The sequence below is a fragment of the Alosa sapidissima genome, chromosome 19 (assembly GCF_018492685.1).
Source record: "Alosa sapidissima isolate fAloSap1 chromosome 19, fAloSap1.pri, whole genome shotgun sequence".
Taxonomy (NCBI): domain Eukaryota; kingdom Metazoa; phylum Chordata; class Actinopteri; order Clupeiformes; family Clupeidae; genus Alosa; species Alosa sapidissima.
Genome location: NC_055975.1, coordinates 5,362,564 through 5,382,402, shown reverse-complemented (window position 1 = coordinate 5,382,402; position 19,839 = coordinate 5,362,564). Strand labels below are relative to the sequence as shown.

General features: G+C 45.9%; 1 protein-coding gene across 1 annotated transcript; it reads right to left on the bottom strand.

The window, feature by feature from the left end:
* Positions 1-175: 175 nt before the first annotated feature.
* trip11 (thyroid hormone receptor interactor 11) lies at positions 176-19,839 on the bottom strand. The gene is made up of 21 exons (XM_042071961.1): positions 19,177-19,839; positions 17,884-17,960; positions 17,633-17,743; positions 17,206-17,514; positions 17,028-17,096; positions 16,325-16,490; positions 14,508-14,792; positions 13,763-13,803; positions 13,575-13,673; positions 13,000-13,209; positions 9,840-12,860; positions 9,389-9,529; positions 8,388-8,581; positions 8,031-8,194; positions 7,626-7,729; positions 7,330-7,429; positions 6,263-6,344; positions 6,022-6,136; positions 2,494-2,616; positions 2,238-2,382; positions 176-1,600 (listed from the first exon to the last, which is right to left on the bottom strand). Exons 1-21 carry the CDS (start codon positions 19,313-19,315, stop codon positions 1,380-1,382), a joined length of 5,916 nt encoding a protein of 1,971 aa, XP_041927895.1. The 5' UTR covers positions 19,316-19,839; the 3' UTR covers positions 176-1,379.

Genomic DNA, 19,839 nt, shown 5'->3' with positions numbered 1-19,839 from the left:
GATTGAAAGTTCAGGCATTAGCATTTGATGGATATTATTGAAAGTTCATTAATTCATTAAGTAATTAAACTTCAAAAGTATATTTCTATTTTAACGTTTGTGCTTAGTGGATAAAAAGGCTGTAGATAAAACGTGCAAAACAAGAACACAGATGTGAAAATGATGTACAACAGTATTTATGGAAGAGATGTTTTTATTTTGCCAGAATAAACATTTTTAACTGATCAGCTTTTCATCATATCTGTCTGAGAACTTCTCAATCTTGGTGAAACCTCATCAATTAAATAAGGCTACTATGCAGACAACTTGAGCGAAAACTTCTCACCCCAAACTATAAATTATATTGCCCAAATCATGAATATAGTACAAATAATTTCAACCATAAAGGCATTGTGGAGTCTGTGTTTTGTAACAATATTCCCTTACAGAAGCTCAGAGTTTTAGGGAGGCAGTAGAACAGCTATACAGCTTTCCAACTCCCAATATCATGTTGCCAATACACAGAAAAATGTCCAGCGAAGTTCTTCTTTATTATTATTTATTAAACAAAGAAGTCTAACCTTCATCCTGTAAACATATTTAGTCTTCTTGTGCAGCTAGCAGACTTTGTAAAAGTACATGTTTTAATCTTCACAAACCCAAAGGTTCATTCAATTAGATGAAAAAGTATGATTTGTGCACTTTCCACAGTGCAGGAGAATGAAAAATATCCATAATTTACAGGTTTAACAACATATTTATATCAGGTTGCAAATACATAAGAGAGGCCCACCAGCCCCAGCCACAATACCTTAGCCCTCTAGGATGGCTATTGTTACTGTAACACTTTGTCATATCTGGCAACTGCCCAGAGAAAAGGGAAGAAAATAAAGGACAGAAACAAATCTTTATGGTTTTAACTGAAGCAGTCAGCCATGGAAATCTTTATGTGGTTTTGCCAGAAAACATCAGGGGGATCCCACACCAGATACATTGCACAATTAAAATAACCAAATAATGAAAAAATCCTCTTGATTATGCCCTGCAGTGTTTGGATGCTTCTCAAGCCCAGACGTTTTTTTTAAAACACTGGAAAGCGCAGTCTCAAACCACTGGAAAGCGCAGTCTCAAACCACTAGAAAGCGCAGTCTCAAAACCAGATACCAACTGGTTTGGCACCCACTGCAAAAAAGTCTAACTGTTGCCTTCCAACAAAAAGGAAGAGAGCAGTCTGGATGAACCACAAATAGGACCAGCCCCGAGGGCTGTGATCTGTCTGCATCTGTAGATTAGTGCTATAACCACTTGTCCTGGCATTGCTATCCACGCTGCACAGGCTGCATAGTGTCTTGAGGGTTGTGATTGGCTAAAGTGCTTTAACGGGCACAGTCAGGAACCACTCATTGCTTGAGTAGGTCTTTGAGCACCGCCCCCCCACTGGCCTCGGCCGAGACGGGCACGGGCGTGAAGGTAGGAAGTGAGTCAGAGATGGGCTTCATCAGCAGGTGTCCACTACCTGCTCCACTAGTACCTCCGGTGTTGAGCAAGGGCACTGCAGCTGAACGAGGAGCCAAGAAGGGGTTGGACTCTGAAGCTCGCTTGCTGGGTCCTCCTGCCCCACCTGTGAAAGGGTGGATTAATCAAGTTTCTATAGGATAAAATGAACTTAATTTCATGTACTTGATTATATGTAGACCCATTAATAAAGACAAGAGCTTTAGTCAGAGCAATTCCAGCTGGTTACAGTGCTAACTTTTGTAGCTATCTAGGTAACATAGTGCATAGGTGTTTTTGATATTACAACGTAATGTTTACATCAAGACTTATTTATTTCATGACACTGTTTCCATTTATACTTAATCGTTGCATGTTTTAAACTAAAATCCTTGCATACAGTCATACCTTCAATGATATGACCCATAACACCCTTTGGAGAACATAGCCTAAACAACTTTCTGCTTTCCACATGAACTCTTGTTAAAACGTATCCAAGTGTGGCATCTTTATGAAGCCGTTTTCATCATGTGATTTAACATGAAAACCCATCCTTCTTATCCTCCAACCATTCCACAAACCTCTCTGACAATGTAAAAAAAATCTGGCAGGCCTATCTTTACTGGGTATTTCCAGACAAAAATGTCTGAAAAAGCTGTATTGAAACGTAGTGCGTTTGTGGTAGAGTCTCATCACTTTGCGTGTACGACTGAATTCTACGTCTCTATAGGCTTCTGGGATGGGAGGTCTGGCTGGTTCATTACCTGAGGCTGCTGCTGGCGTGTTGGCGGACATGCGACCTGGTGGAGGCGCACCCAGGGGTTTGATGTCGTAGACAGGCAGCTTCGGTGCTGGAAGTGTGGGAGTGGACTCTATTTCCAGGAACTTCACAAACATCTCAGAGAAAGACTGTGGGACCCAGAAACACACACACTTAGTTTGAAAAATGACAATTTCCCTTCCTTCCCTTTTTCTAAAAACGCAGACTTCCAGGTATAGGTTTCATTGGAGTGGGCTTACCGAGTTGAGGCCCTGAGCCTGAGTTGGCCTCTGCGGAGTGTTGGGGACACTCTGAACGGCTCTACCACCCAGCCAACTGGACATCCAGCCACTAACCCCATGTCGCCCCTCGTCCTCCAGCATCTAATGGGAGACCAGTAAACAAACGGCACATACTGTGAATGAAACACTAAAACATTCACATTTACATTTACATTCAAAGATTCTTTGGCCAGGGTCATAAAATAAAATAAAATGTGCTTGAGTGTGTAAGGAAGGACATTTAGAATAACCTTTGCCCTCCTTGAATTAGCTGTGGCATGTGCACTTTTATTAGATGCAAGAAATCCATTAATCACCCAAACAAAACGTTCCCTCTACATTTACTTCCTTAAAGACTTCTGTATTGCTGCATTTAAGCGCTAGCCATTGTTCTCCGTTTCAGGCATCTAAAGATTGCATCCAAAAGGCAAACAAGGAAATAAAGAACGATAAGCCAATATTATTAGCATTAGTGACAGGTGGTGCCTAATAACAAATAAGTTTATTTTACTACAAGCCCACATACAGCAGGGCATCCTTGACTGAATCACCTGAGCCTTAACATGGCTGGGATGAGCAGTGGCTACTACTGTACAATGTTTAATTCATTCCAGTTGTTTTTCGCTTTTAGATCTTGGAAAGTTGCTATGAATAGACTTCTGCCAGTTCTCTCAAGTCCTCATTATACAAGACCAGATGACACTTTTGCAATACTTATCAACAAAGGATGGACAGAATGTTGTCCCTAGTATTTGCCAATAAAATGAGCTCACAATAATGTGTGAAATTTCTCTAAGAATGGGCTCAGGAGGCTTCAGGAAACTAGGGTGAGAATTATTTTAGCCAAAAGCCAAAAACAAAAATAAAAATAAAAAAGCTCATGTAGGGGTGTATCAGTGATTATTCAGTAGCCTATGTGACTTGTACTTCAGCATGATGATGCATTGAAATGTGCAGCAATTTTGATGTAGAGGATGCATCAAACCAGCTATAATCTGAGCAGTCCATAATTCGAATCCCAAACCCTTTCTGTATGAGTGAGTGCACCGATTCAGTGAATTGCTCCTCACGGTCATCTAGCTGTCTACTGAGTGTTCACTATTAAATGCTTAAGTGTATGTACACTTTACTGACTCTGTAAACAGGCAACAAGCATAATGGCTCAGACCAACACATACAAAGTCACTGTCAAACAACATGGTGCTTCAGCAGCATTGAAGGGAGGGGTGTAAATTTGATTGGCTGTTTGACTTCAAACCTTAGAAATCTTGAAACATGCTAGCAAGGAGGCTAAATCTATGGGGAGCTCAGCATGTCTGTTAATGTGCTGCAATTGCAATTTATTTGTCAACCAAAATGTCAAAGTATGTAGGTTTATATGGGTTTGCTAGCCTCAGTGTGGCTAAAGAAGATGCATTACAACATGTAAGGAGGAAATTTGTACATGTGATAGTTGTTGTTCCAACATGGCATAGGTTTTACTATGCAGAAGTTCCTGCCAGCTGTTTTCTCAAGAACGAGATTAAAAGTTATTACCATTTACTGTTTGCTGTAATTGTTCTCATTTTCCGCTAAGAGATAGAAGCAGCTGACTTCCACGAAGATGAGGAGCAGAAGAGGGAATCATCCTCTCTTACATGACCTTGGTCCCTGCGTGACCCTATGCTAAATGTTTGTAAGCACACTCATGACCACTGTCCCTACTCACTGCTGGTGGGGTGAAAAAGAAGAGGACTGGACATGGATATCCCAAACAAGCCATCCAAGAAACGCCTCCAGAGTGATTCAACAGAATCCTTCGGAAAACAAAACAAATGATGACTTCAACCTCCTTGGTGGGGAGAAAATATCTGTGCTTTAAAAAAAATTAAATAATAATAATAATAATAATAAAAAACCAGGAAAAAACAAAGGGGGGTAGAGGTTTCTGGGTCAGGATTTGAAAACAGCACTTGTAAACAGACATCTAAGAGTGGAAAATTGCAATTGTAAAGGGAAGAGTTTGTGGTTGGGGGTTGTGGGGGTTGTAAGCAGTGGGGGTGAGAACACTCTCAAGAGCAATAAAAGTGTAGAAAAAGCTTTCTGAGGAGTTGTAATCACATTTTGCCCCTCATTTTACAAATCTGTTTTCCTTTAAGGCAGTTGGGTAACACTATCTGAATAGCTGGAAGCTGTCCCATCAAGCCTCAAACGGCAATGCAGTGAGGCTAAGGAAATGCTTTCAAAGCTGAGGTTGGCCTCAGACAGCCCTCCTTACAACAAGACTGTGTTATGATGGTTGGTGTGGGGGAGTCTAGTGTCTGAGGTGTGTTAGCCTATGCTAACGACTGGAAGTTCCTATCAAATAATATACATTTCGAGTAGGAATTTCTTATATAACAGACCATGGAAAGGAATGAAATCACCATTTAAATCAAGAACGCTTCAACATGATGCCAAGATGAACTGGACTGTGTACATTATGCTGCCCATCAAACCAAATACTTTTGGGGGACTTGGTCCCCAAAAACCCACTGTATGAATATTTGTGTGCATAAAGCTACCTGAATAACTTTTAAATTCTAAAAACTGCAAGATTGTTTAAAATGGCTAGCCAGAACACGAAAAAGCTTGATTCTCAGCTGTTCTGGAATATAACCAAGGTCAAAGAGATAAGGACCCAGAGTAAATTTAGCTCAATAGAGGTCATTTCTGTCTTATTACTCTTGCACTGCAGCCCATTCTAATGGTCTCCAATAGATAAAAAAAATGCCCTGATCTTGTTTAATTATAGATAATACTTTTATCTTATTCTAATATCTAGGTATTAAGAGTATAGGAAACAATGCCCCCCTTAGAGAAAGATTCATTGTTGTTTTGTTCTACATCTAACATCCTGGCCATCGAATGTTATTTATGATGATCAATTGCATCTGCAAATGATATTACTTAGTGATTAACGTCAACATTTGTTTATATTCAATTGTTATTTAAAGCTATTTCATAATGCTGAACAAATTGTGAGACCATCTGTCTTGGCATGGATTCAACAACAACAAATGACCAGCAGATCCTTGACAAAGACAAGAAATAATTTCACTCCGCTGGTAGTTGGGTATCTGTAGTAAAACACCCATGAGAGACAGGGATCTATTCCAGTCCCTTGATATGACAGCTGTGAGGTCTTGCTGAGCTAATGGTGGTTTGATACCACAAGGGAGCTGAGAAATCACAGAGTGCACTGATTCATGCTCATGCAAGTCAACATGATAAAGAAGGACAGAAGAGCATGTTACGAAAGACAGTGACCTCATGGGCTACGTCAAAGGTCAAGGCAACATACAAATTAGAGAACAGAGACATCATCAACGCAGGAAGAATACAATCCAATACATGTAGTGGTTGTGTTACCCTATTTTTGCACAGAGACCTCAGTGTCTTATATACTTATTTGTGTGTGTGTGTGTGCGTGTGCGTGTGCGTGTGCGTGTGTGTGTGCGTGTGTGCGCGCGCGTGTATTTGGCTTACGCTGTTGACTTCATCCCGGTCCACTCCAAGAACACTACCCATGAGCCTCAGCACCTCTGCACGCTTGTTTCTCGGGGTGTGGAAGTACCCCATGAACAAGTTCCGCATGAGTACCCTGCGGGCACAAAAAACACCCCTCTTCTACATGTGCTCATATTCTCAGGAGACTTACTGTCATGCCGTATTCATTTATGACGTGTTTATTATGATCATATAACATTATAAGCGGTGTTCAACTTACTTGTCCACTTTGCCCTCGGTGCTGTTGAGCAAGTTCACTAACTTGTTTTGGGAGTCTTCGAGCATCTCTTGCCTCACGCTCACTGCAAGAGTACACACACACACACACACACACATTCTTATCTCACCGCTCTTGCCCTTCGCTACTTTCCAGATGTCTGGGACAAGCCTGACCTGAGGGATTAATTCTCTGTCTGAGCGTAGCGGCAGGAAGGGACCAGGAAGACATGCCAAAGTAAAGGCCCCCGTCAGCACTGGCCCTGGCAGCGCAGGACAAAGCGCCCTGTCAGCTGGACCATAGCCTTATTTAACCATTTCACACAGCCATTTGGCAGAACAAACAAGCCCCAATCTCAAATGCCTGCCTTGCAGTGCCTGAGGAATTCGGCAATCACACAGGGGAGAAACTAGGGGGGGGGGGGGGGGGCTGTGCTTGGGGGGGGGGTTTGGTGGGCAATGGATGGAGAACGTGGTAAGAACGTCTGAGAATGTCCTGTGATGTCATTTTGAGAAGTGTGATATGAGTGGCCTGGTCTGGGAAAGGGCAACCCTGCTGGGTCAGCAGCGGGCTCTAAAGAGTGATGGATTTCATTTGTGTTATTCCAGGGGGGCAGATAAGCTCTGTCGGACCGCGCCTGCCTGCGAAGGAGGAGGAGGAGGAGAGGGCCCAGGGGTTGACGGCCATGGAGAAGAGAAGGCAGATCTGGCTTTGGCCCGCCAGCAAAAGGTTATAAAACATACGTGCTGTCAGCGAAGGCCTGTGAGGAATTTCAGACACACGCACCCACGCCGCCTCCAAGAGCCGAGACACACGTAGCAGATGCATTCAGCATTCTTCTGCCAGAGGTCTCAGACAAGGGATCACTATGCTCAGATAAGGTAAGTCTGGTGACTTAACATTAATGCAGCCATGTGGTGACCATTTATGCCTATTTAGCTCAAAAACTAAATTACATAAGGTAGCAATATGAGATTACTACATGCATAACAGTCATTACAAAATACCCAACTCAATTAAGAAGTTATGACTAAATATCATCCAAATTCAGAATGGTATGGTCAATAAACCTTGTTTTTTCAGATCTTCTAACTGCTCCTCCTTGAGATCCAACTGGTCGGTCAGTCTGGAAGCTGAATCCAACGCTGCAGTGGCCTCATCAAGGTTCATCTGCAACACAACACACACACACACACATACACACACACACACACACACACACACACACACACACACAATCCAGGGGACATGATCACAATCATTAGTGAGGCTGCAGCACAACAGTAAATGATGCAATGCCATGACAACATCACAACAACCAGCACAGGTGGGACTGTAATGAGCACAGGGAACTGTGTCCATGTACCTTCAGGGCTGCAGTTTCATCCGCCAGTCTCTCTGCTTTCCTTCTCCACTCCTCCTTCTCCCTCTTGTACTTGTCCAGCTCTGCCGAGTACATGGCCTTCTCCTCTGTAAAGAGAGAGGGCTAAGCATTACTTCACTTCCTGAGGCTGTTGCTGATGTAGGGAAAACAACAACAGGAGGCCGTCAACATGACAGGACAACATATACATTTTCACACGTAATGAAAGTCAGTCACAGGACTATCCTAATAATTTAGTGCAAATTTGCAACGGTCAAACTTCAAATCATAGATATAATATACAAAAAACAGACATGCATCATGTTTACCGATATCCATATTAAGGACCACTGTTATAGAATATCTTATTTTTGAAGAGGGCTTTGACAAGGAAGCGACGTGTCTTGCCTTGCTGGAACTGCTCTAGCACCATCTGCAGGTTGGCGAGGGACATGGCGTACTGGTTGACCTGCTCCTGGGCCACTCGCAGCTGCAGCAGAGCCTCGTCTCTCTGCTTGATCACCCCGTTCAGCTGCTCCTGCAGCGACTCCACCTGCAGACTGGCTTGCTGACTGCACGAGTGCACAAGCACCAAGGAAACAGGGTGAGCTAGAGTGTGGAGACAACGCAGGACAAACCACTACCTCTGCCCCTTTGTTCAACCCCAGAAACTCATTTCCTACTTAGAAAGCTATTAAAAGGTGTAGCTTAACTACTCACACGGTAACATCATGAACTTATAATATCACCTTTAAGTCATCTCACCTGGCGTTTTCCACTGCACTGGAGGAGGACGCCAGCCTCTCATCTAGCAGCGTGACCCTTCGCCTCAGCTCCGCCTCGCGGTCCTCGGCCGCCACCACCTCCCGCGTGTACGACTCCTCCATCTCCAGCAGGTGGTTGCGCAGGCGCTCCAGTTCCTGCTGCTGCCGCTGCTCCTTGTCCCGCAGGTGCTGCATCTGCAGTGACGCGCAGAACACGCATGCATGAAACACAGCGGCGCACATGCGTGGTGGTAATGGTGTGTGTGATTATGAGAAGAGACTCAGATATACAGGTTTATATAACTAGATGGTCATGACTGCACTTTTAAAGCATTATTTCACTGTATAAGCTATTACACCTTAAAGAATAATAATACAATTATAAGCTTTTTTGCCCTCAGAAATGTTATCATGGTAAGACAAGGCACAATATGTTGTATTATACTGCATTATGTATTATGATACTTCAAGCTGTAAGGGATTATGCTATAACATCATTATGAGGGCATTCATGTATAAACAGATAGAATAGTACCTATACACTTACAGTATTAAAGCCAATATGAGGTGCCATTAATACTTTCTAACCCTAAATGAATGTGTTTATAATGCTCTATGGATACTGACGTTAAGGAAAATGTTACTGGGCAATTCCACGGAAAATGGACTTTTTGTCACATCCATAACGCCAGTGAAATGCCTTGGCATTTGTATGATGTGAATGACAGCATTCATTTTTTGTGCATTTTTTCTCATTTACATTCTTTAACCAAAAATAGCAAAAGCTCAAATTTCATGTAATCATTCACATCATACCATACCATCCCATTTTACTGGCGTTATGGATGTTACCAAAAATGTAATTTTCCATGGAATTGCCCTACTGTACATTCCATCTACGCAGACAGAAAGACCAGTGGACTCCTAACCCCCTAGCTAGTGACGAAACTGCATCACAAAATCAGTATTTAGCCAGATCAGTGATGGTGTTATCATTCCCACCTCGCTGTGAACAGCTGTGGTCTCCATCTGCTTCTGTTTGAGCGCCAGCATCACTTGGTCCCTCTCCTGCTGAAACATGACGGCCTTCTCCTGCATGGACCTCACCTCGTTCAGCAACTGGTTCAATTCACCGGACTTGCCCTGTTGGATGATATCAAGCACATCTGAATACAAACACTTGCATGACTATTCAAAGAAATATGAAACCCCTGGTGCTTGAAATATTTTCCTTCAGCACCTGAACCTTGACGGTCTGGCAGCACCCCTCTGTTTTTCAGAGATCTCTAAGCTGTCTGGGAATGTGGAATTTATAATTTAGGAAAACAAGAAACTGTTGAAAACTCCCACTGGAGACATACCAATGACACTGTCCTTCATGAGTCGTTTGAGGTAACTCAAGTGTTGTGCTGAACCTGAGATTAAATGTTAATCGAGCCATATAATGACTGACCTGCTCTCTGTCCTTGAGCATCTTCTCCATAGCAGCTGCCTTCTCGATGGCCGAATTACACTGGAACTCCTTTTCGCGGAGCAGCATCGACACCTGCATGTTGGTCTCCTGCAGCGCGCGGAACTCAGACTCTTTCTCACGCGAGCGCGCTGCCACCTTCTCGTTCTCCTCGCGGAGCTTGCGGGCGTCTAGCTCCAGGATGAGCGCCCGCTCCTTCAGGTTGGTGACAGCCTGCCGCAGCAGCTCGTTGTCACTCTCGCGGTTCCGCAGGCTCTCCGTCGTCTGGTTCAGCTGCTCACCCTTCGACTGGATCAGCAGGTCCTTCTCCCGGAGCGAGCGCTGCACCGACTCCAGCCGCCCGTGGAGCTGCCGCATCTCCTCGGCTTTCCCCCGCTGTTCGCCTTCAGAGGCAGCGGCGGCGTCCGACAGTCGCCCATTGTTCTCCTGCAGTGTCCGGACGGTGACATCGTGCTCGGCCAGCTGCCGACGCAGGGATTCCAGTTCTTTTCTCAGCGCCTCGTCTGTCACTGCTGCCCCCTGGTGGCTGGAGGACTCTACTGCAACTGCAGGGGCAGCCATCTGCGGTGGGGCCATAACCATCGTTTCGGGGCTCTGCGCTACACTATCGAGTTTCCCCATTAAGACATCTTTGGTACTGCTGAGCTGACTAATGCTCTGCTGCACATGGACCAGCTGCTGGCTGAGAGAGCCCAGCCTTCTCTCCTTCTGCTCGTAGCTCTGGATGAGTCGGGCATAGTCGCCGGACAGGCGGGAGCTGCAGGCGCTGTCGGCGGTCACCTGGCCCTGCAGCTTGAGCAGCTCCTCGTGCAGCTGCGCCGACTCGTGCTGCATGTTCTTCACGGTGGTGATCACCTGCATCTTCCACTCCTCCATCTTCTTCACCTGCTGCTTCAGAGTATCTCGCTCCTGTAGCAGTTCCTCGAACTGGTTGCTGCTCACACCGCCGCCACCCGATCCGCCGCCCCCTGAGTCCGCGGCCGTCGACGCCTGCAGGACAGTCACCAATGTCTGGCACTTCTGTGTCAACGCGTCAATCTCGATATCCTTCTCGCGGATGATGCGGGACAGGTTCTGGATGGTCTCGCGGAACATCTCCTGGCTCCCCGAGGGATCGCTGGAGGCGGAGAGCCGATGGTTCTCCTGCTGGAGCTTCAGGAGAGCCGCCTCCTTTCCGGCCACCACGTCCATGAGGTGGTGGTAGTCGGAGCGCAGCTGGCTGTTCTCCCGGGTCTTCTCGTTGAGCACGCCGAGCACCTGCTCCCGCTCCACAGCGTAGGCCTGCAGCTGCTGCTGGAGGAAGAGCACGTCCTGGTTGTGGCCCCCTACGCCGCTCATGGACACCCGAGCGTGGAGAGCCTGGATCTCCAGGTCCTTCTGCCGCACCATCTGAGACAGCTTCCCCACCTCGTCACGGGACACCACCAGCTGGTCCAGCTGTTTGGTCAGAGAAAGGTTCTTCTCATTCAGCTGGCTAATCTCGTTCTCCTTTTCCTTGATGCCCTTCACCAATTTCTCGATCTCCACCTTCGAGAAGTCGTGCTTCTCGTTGCCGTTCTCCCTGCCGTCCGACTGGGTCTTGTCGTCCTCCTGCAGGATCTCCCGGCTCGGCGGGGATTGGAGCTGCGTCTCCACTGCCTCCCGGAGCCGAGCGATCTCCTCGTCCTTAGTCGTGATGAGCCGCTCGTAGTTGAGGGTGCTCTGCTCGTGCCGTGACCGGGCCTGCTCCAGCTCACTCTGGGACTGGACGAGAGTGCTGCGCTGCTCCTCCGCTGCTGCCCTCAGGGACTGGGCTTCCTCATCCACGCGATCCCGAGCAGCTTTCAGCTGGGTGACCTCCGTCTCTAGCTCCGTGATGATGTCCAGTGTCCGGGGCTCGGACATGGGCTGTGGACGGCTCTGCTGGTCCCTCAGCCTGTCAATCTCCTCCTTCAAGTGGCTGTTCTCTTCCTTCATGGCACCTAGCTGCTTGTCCTTGTCCTCCACCGAACGTCTCAAGGACTCGCTCTCCTGGTTCACTCTGGCCACGGTTTCGTCCATCTCCCTCTGTGTCTCTGCTGCCTTCACTTTGAGTGTCTCTGCAAAGGCATCCTTCTCTTGCAGGAGCTCGGTCAGCTGCTTCTGCCCAGCCACGGTGATGGAAAGCATCTCGTTCGTGTCCTTGTGGTCGGCTGTCAGCTGCTCCATGTCCCTCCTCAGCTGACCAATCTCCAGGTCCTTGTCCTGGTTGAGTTTGACTGTTCGTTCGTGCTCGGTCTGCAGGGCGGTGGCATCCATGGACCGGGCTCGGCTCAGTTCCTCAATGGTTTGCTGGTATTGCTTGGTCTGGTCTGAGATGCGCTTCTCGGCTTGGGACAGCTCGCCCTCCAGCTGGCTCTTCTCCAGTTTCAGGGCATCGATGCGAGTGTCCTTCTCCAGCACGGCCCTGCTGAGGGCAGCCTGGCCGTCCCGCACCTGCTTACTGAGATCCTCCACTCTGGCCAGCATCTGGGTGCCCTCTTCCTTCAGCCGGCGATTCTCGATCTTCATCTCATAGTCATCAGATTTCACCTTCTCGTGGGAGTTTCTCATCTCTGCCAGCTCCGTCCTGACCTCCTCCAGCTCTCTCTCCTTGTCTTCCAGCTCCTTTCTGTGTCCTTCCTTTTCATTCTCTTTCTCCCCAGCGTCTCCCAGCTTGTGCCGGACCGATTCCAGCTCGCTCTCTCGTTCCTGCAGTGCTGCCCTCAGCTCGGAGGCCTCGTGTCGAATCTCTTTGGCCTGCTCATGTGACTTGCTCAGTTTGTCTCTCAACTCCTTCACTGTAGCCTCCAGCTGTTGTTTGCCCATGTGCAAGTCATTCAAGGTAAAAGCACTTTGGCTGAGTTTCTCCTTCATGGCCTCAAGTTCCTGCTGCAGCGCCCCCTTCTGGTCATGGGCAGCACTGAGCTCTGACTGCAGATGAGTCATTTCATCATCGGCATCTGTTCTTTGGCGAGAGAGCTGATCCTTTAGAGCAATCAAATGCTGTAGGGACAAAAGAGTAGAGAGGCATTTCATATTTGCAACATACTTTGCAATGAAAATCTTATTTTTTATACCATTAATCAAAACATTGAAGCACTAATTAAAATATGTAAATGTTACGGTCAGTGACATGACAGACCTGTGTGGCCTCTTGGTTCTGCCTATCTAGTTCCTCCAGCTCTGCAGTGAGTGTGTCCTGATCTAGTTGAGCTTGAGTCAAAGCCTGCTCCTTCTTCTCCAGCTGGGCCTTCAGCTCTGCCACCTCCCCCTGCTCCACACCCCCGGACTCTCCGACCACAGCTGCCGCTGCACTCTCCTCTGCAATCTGCAGTCTCGCTGCTAAGGCATGCTGCAGTTATGGAAACAGGAAAATAGCAAGTCAGTCAGTTTACAGTGATCTCGAAGAGGCAATAAAATGAACATAAAATAAAATTAAAAACAATAAAATATAATGAGCAGGATAATGGGACAAAAAAATAAGTAAAAATGGACAAATGAACAATCCACACATCTATTAGTGAAACAAAACAGTACATCCACACAGGACTTCTGGGGGTGGTTACCTTATGAACAGTGTATTGTCTCTCAAACAGTGTGTCTACAGCTACACAAACGTCTTTTATTTTATCGTCACAATTCTTGTCAGATGTTGGGTGGCTTAGACAAAGTGAGGCCTCATCTCCACACACACATATAGCTGAGATTAGCACCCACCATTTCTTTTTCCAGTTGCTCCTTCTCAGTTTTTAGTGTCCCAATTATTGTGTTGAGCTCCAAGATGTCCGCATGTTCAACCTCATCCTTGGGCTCACTCTGAATTAAAGTAAAGTAAAATGCTGACAGCACAGTAGAAATTGCGATAGCAGATGTTGTGAATAAAAACAAGCAAAAAAAATACAAACCTCAATGAGGCCTTTTAACCTCGTTATCTCTTTCTCTGCCCCTAAAACATGACACAAAAATAGATTACTGATATTTATCACATTTCTAGCATGACTGTAACCTATTTCAAAAGCAGGTTGAAGCTCTGCTGTCCACGGTGTTTAAGTAAGGGATAATGTATAGAACGCCGGTCATTATTGGGAAAATAAGTCCCGACAGGGCGAACCGGACCCCGACGCGCAGCGAAGGGGTCTTGTTTCGCCCTGAAGGGACTTATTTTCCCATAATGACCGGCGTTCTATACATTATCCCGCTTATTATACGGCTACTTGCCAAAACGAACTAATAAACTCCCCACGATATGACTTTAGCCTACATAGCCTAGCCTATTTGTTACCCTTCATCGTGGCATTTGAAAAACAAATAGTTCGCAACACACGCTGCTGAACTTGAATCAAACATTCTTTAGAACACAGCTGATCAACCGTCTGCTTTCACGTTTGAATGAAGTTCCAGTCCTTGCGTAGTGATATGAAAGACGTATCAGAAGCACAAAACCCGTTGCCATTGACAGCGGTAATTATATGTTTGCAGCGGTAATTACATGAATTTACTTTACCGTAGAACGTTGGGAAATCCCATTCAAGTCAATGGAGCGTTCTACTAGCATTGTGAAGAGCCGTATAATAAATGAAGATAATGTATGCCAAACTAATAACAGCACTGATGAACTGAAACAGTTTTTGTTTGTTTTGGTATTTTTACCGTTAAGTGCCTTCTTTAGCACCTGGATCTCTGCGTCCTGGTGGGACTTGAGCATGGCCTTGCCCTCCTGCTCCTGCACACGGGCCTGCAGCTCGCTCACGGAGCTCTGCAGGCGGCTGTAGTTGCTCATCAGCTCGGCGTTCTCCGCCCGCGCCTCCTCTTTCTCCTGCTCCAGAGCGGCGTGCTGCCGAGAGGCCTCCTCCAGGCTGGCTGTCAGCTCACGCACCCTCTCGTCCTGGCGCTCGAGTCCTGGAGGGTTCGGGGATGCTGAGCTGAGGTTGCCACCTGGGACAGGAGATGGATGATGATGGATGTAAGGAGTGGACTTGACATGCAGAAGCAGTGTCTAAGCTGGTGTCAACTAAAGTCAGTTACTGCGGGGACAATGCCTGCTGCTATGTTTTGAGCACAATGCGTGCATTGGAAATGTTTTGTTTTGAACAGCTGGGGCAAATCTATCTAATCAGAATCACATCAACTGCATTCCCAACAGCCTGCTGTGCCTTCTTGTGCCTGTGCTGTCCTCAAGAATTGTAGGAATTCTACAAATTATTTTATCCAGGTCATGTTTACATGGCTGAAAATCTCATAAAATCTACTGCAGACTGCATACATGTATAGAGGGAAGGAGGAAAAACTCATTGTGGCTCAAATGACTGCATCAGGGACAAGAAGTCCACAGAGTTAGGATTGTCTAAGTGGATATTCATATCACCAAAGACAAGCATGGGACAGTCATGCTCCGGGACGGAAGAGAGCAGGGTATCAAACCAGGCGCGCCTGCAGGTGTATCGCCGTACGCACTGTGCGTACCATCAGGATACTCAACAATGAGAAAGAATTTCCCCGGTTTGTTTTCACACAAAGTTGGCATACCATAAATCCCCAACTCTGCACAGTACCCCATGAACTGCATGACAGTACTGACATTTACTGTTCTGTACTGTTTCTGGATAGTAAACACGTTATAAATCAATTTAATGCAGATTGCAGAACTATATGCGCGCACACCTTTTGTTTGAGTAGGAAAGAGAATAACAACGCACAAATGCAGCAACAGAAGTTGTAGGCTAGGCTACTTGTTGCTTTCTTTTACTGTTTACTATGGTTGCTGGCACACAATGTTAAGCTACGGTAATTCATTAACTCAAGACTTTAAGGCCATCATGGATATAACACATTTTTTGTAAACAACGAAAACAGAAAGGATGAAGGCAGCAAAGCTAGAGGAGTTATTTCAGATGGGCAAGAACAAGGTAGGCAAAGTTGGTGTGCTTGCCAACACGTTAATACAGCCGGATACTGAATGAATGCTAACTGATGTTAAAGCTCACACGCTGTTTAAAGCCATACACAATGGTAAACTAGAACAAAACTGAAGGTAACTCTAGCCTTTATAGGGCTGTATGAAGTTGTCCAAATTACTGGTTGTTGTTAGGCGTGAATGCTGTCAAGATGTTGCATGTGACAACAATGGGGGGTGGGGCAGTTGTTCTGGTGGACGGTAAATGACAACCACATAGATTGTACCGGAGCGGTCACCATGATGCCATAGTATGCAAAGGAATAATTTTTGGCCGAGGGTAGCAGCGAAGTACATTTCTATTTGTTGGAAATAAACAGACCCGTCCCACCTCCTTGTCCAGACGAACAGGATGTATGAGAAAATATGCAATTAGTCAAAAGCCCAGGCAGGGTAGCCAGAGATGGCATCAGAGAAATCAGCTCTGTTTACTGCGGGTGAAATCAATGAAATTGGCCTTGTTCATGCTTTCACGATAACCGCATGGCTTTGGCACTGTGACCCAATCCCTCACCACTCTGCAGCTGCTCCTCCAGCTCCTCGATGCGCTCCTCGTACTCGGCCAGCTCCTGCCGGTGTCTGCGTGTGACCTCGGTCAGCTTCTGCCGCTGGACATCCTGCAGCGCGGTCAGCTCATGCTGGTGCTGGTCCATCTCATAGCCCATAGTCTCCCTCAACTCCTGGTGAAATAAGTGGAGAAGAAAGAATGAGAAAAAGCACGCTGTGTTTTCAATTTCAATCCACTTAAATTTGATTAATATACCAAGCAACTGACAATGTCTCAACGTGCTTTATAGAGCACAGACCAGAGTAAAGAAAATCTAATAGTTAATCAGAACAGTTACACTTTCAATGCAGCATATCATACCAGAATGCATCAACTGTCAAGTTTAAATGCCACAATATTATGCTTGGTTTTCACACATATCCAACAATATCCAACAAAAAGATATTCAAAGCCTGGTGGGTTGGACTGAATCTATGCATGCGAACATACAGTACATCTGACCAAACTCTATATATTGTCAGATATATTCATGCTCTTTCCATATAATACACCCATCAACCATATACAGCCAAATGTGAACAAATCTAATGAGACTGTGAATGAGTCTGAATTGAAGAGTAAAGCAGCAGGTGAATAAGGTGGCCTAACAACCTTACATAGTAACTACTCTCTCTAATTGCCTAGTGCCCTGTGCTTAGGATGCTTATACCTTAATAGTTCTCTGCAGCTTCAACATTTCATCCTGGTCCCCACTGTCTCCTCCTGATGCTTTGGAGGCCTGAATTAAAAACATGAGTGATATTGTCATCATCAATTTCTATATAAATATTCCAGTGATGAATATGAACTACGACTAAGGGAGGTGGAGGAATGTAGGCGCTCTCTACCTGAGCCAAACGTCTCCAGTGGGACGTCTCTGACTCCAGCCGCTGGACCTCGTTGGACAGGCGGTTGATCTCCTGCTGCGACCATAGCACGTCGCTCAGGTCCATCTCGTCGCCATGGAAGCCCTGGTGTGCGCCGCCGTGGTGGGGCAAGAAGGAGGAGGAGGTGGTGGTGGTGGTGGCTGAGGTGGTCACGGGAAGCATGGCGGGCGCCGAGGAAAGGGAGGAGGAGGCATGTTGGGCTGAGCTCTCCAGCTTTTGCACCTCTTCCTGCAGGGCACTCTGCCGAGCTTTGAGGTGGCTGATTTCCACCTGATCACAAACACACACACAGGACCATATTATACTGTTTCATACAAGCCGAACAAACATGATTAACAGGTCTTCACAGCTATTTCCTTTTGCTGAGCTCTGTATAGGGACAGGATACCTCTTTCTGTTGCAGACGGTGTCTATATTCTGAAGACAACTGTTTGTTCTGTAGCTCAGACGCTTCAAACTTCTCCTCCAGTTCTGCATGGCTCTTTCGAAGACGGTCATACTGTGGTGGGACACAACACACATGTGATGAGCAAGTACACACATCAGAGAGGCATCCTAACAATTTACAACAACAGTCAATAACCAGCTATTCATATTCAATGAAGTAAAGCATGAATGAGCAAAACTCCCTTAGCATACCTCAGACTTCTGTGCAGTGAAGGCAGTTTCCAGTTCCTCCAGCCTAGACTTAGACACCTGCAACTCTGTGGCAGCATCTGTCAGTGAAAAAAAAAAATAATGCTAAGTACTATAACATCATGTTAAGGCATTATCCCTGGAATGACCCTACCTTCTAATTACAGCATAGCAGACTGTGCAATGTGCATATCTAAGTAGCATGAGGGATAGTGAAGAAAATTGTCCGTTAAACTGATTTAAAAATACAGCTTAAGTATCTTCTCCTTTCAACTTTTGAATATAATGTTTATTTAGAGCATAAGCCAAGGAAGGAGGTATGAGCAGATTCACATGGCACAAAATAGTCCAAATTTTCATCTTATTTACAACATGCATACATCAAGGATGTGACTGTCCCTTTAAACCGTGGCATGCCAGAGGAATCTGACAGTCTAAAATCAAGTTAGGGGCTTTATCAGCTTTGGAGAGATAGCAGTGCATGTGACACTACTCAACTGCTACTGGCTGCACATGACTGTCCAATGGGCTTAAAAAAAACAAAAAAACAATGGTCTCTCATAGCACTCTCAGATTATTGTAGTTTCCAAGCTACATTTGAGTACTAAATATGTGGCCTACAGATATAAGCCTACAGAGTTATCTGTAAGCTTATATCAACAGGTAAAAAGGGTCAGTCACTCAACACAAACACAGCGTGGTGGGACCCTATCCACTATACAGGCACCACTAGTGAGCTTTTTTTTTTTTTAATTCATGTAATGGCCTCGTCTTTTGGCAGGTGACGCATGCGTTGTTATTATCGGAGATGTCTACATGCAGTGCTGGAATGAGATGATCAAAGTTCTCTGTCCGTGCTGTCGGTCGTAAGGTGTGTTTTACTTTTGACAGCGAAAGAGCCGACATGTTTACACAAAGACAATCGATACAATACGGAGCAGCTTCATGTACATGTTTCACTGCTATTTGGCTAGGCCATGTAGGCTTAGACATGTCTGAAATTAAAGATGCAGTCTAACCAGAGAAACCACAAATCGTTAACGTTATCATATATCACACTTTCCCTGACTTAGTTCAGATAATGTCTCGACAGCGTTTAAATGATGTTAATCAAGCGCAACTGACAACTGTATTAATACAATTATTTTCCAGGGGAGTTCCCTGGGCGCTGCAACGTAAGATTTAATATTGCATATGGTAACGTTGAATAGAGGAAACGTTAGCTGACTTCTGACCTACAGCGTTCTCTAACCTGCTAACGTTAGCTCAATTTAACTCCAATTTAGGCATACTCACCTCCAACTTCCTCCGCCCCTTCTAGAAGTATGTCTTTGGTGAAATTTGATATTTGTCCCGTAAATGATGAAAGACTCCCTCCGACCTGGCCGAGTGACTGGCCAAGCCCCGAGCCTAATCCACCAAGCCAGGAAGACATGGCCACTCAGTCAAAACAATGACAGGGTGGGCAGGTTTGCTAACTAGGGGTAACGTTAGCTAATTTAGCTTGCTACTTAAAGCTAAGTGCACACTGGTCCCGTCCTAGGGGTTTTGACGTCCTTGGCACAGCAGAAACAGCCTATTTTCATCTGTACATATCTCAAGGGACACTGCCAATTCAGCTCCAGATCAGTCTCAGGTCAGATATTTTGGGCTTGGTCTCCACATCGAGAAAGCTTTAGGGGCACCGGTGGTAACTTGGCTTGCTAGCAATCGCTAGCTAAGTATTTTGCTCCGTGTACGGTTCCAGCTGTACCTTAGCAAATTCGTTGTAAAATTCAAAGAAAGCCCACACAGCTGACTCAGTAGAATAAAGTCGATTAGTCCTGAATATACCGTTTGGTCCTGTGGCATTGCGATGTTCCCTCCACAAGACAATTAAACTTTATTTAGGTTGGTTTGCACGTCGATAACTGCCACCTCGACTGCAGCCATCACAGCTGCGACGTGTACGTCAGAGTG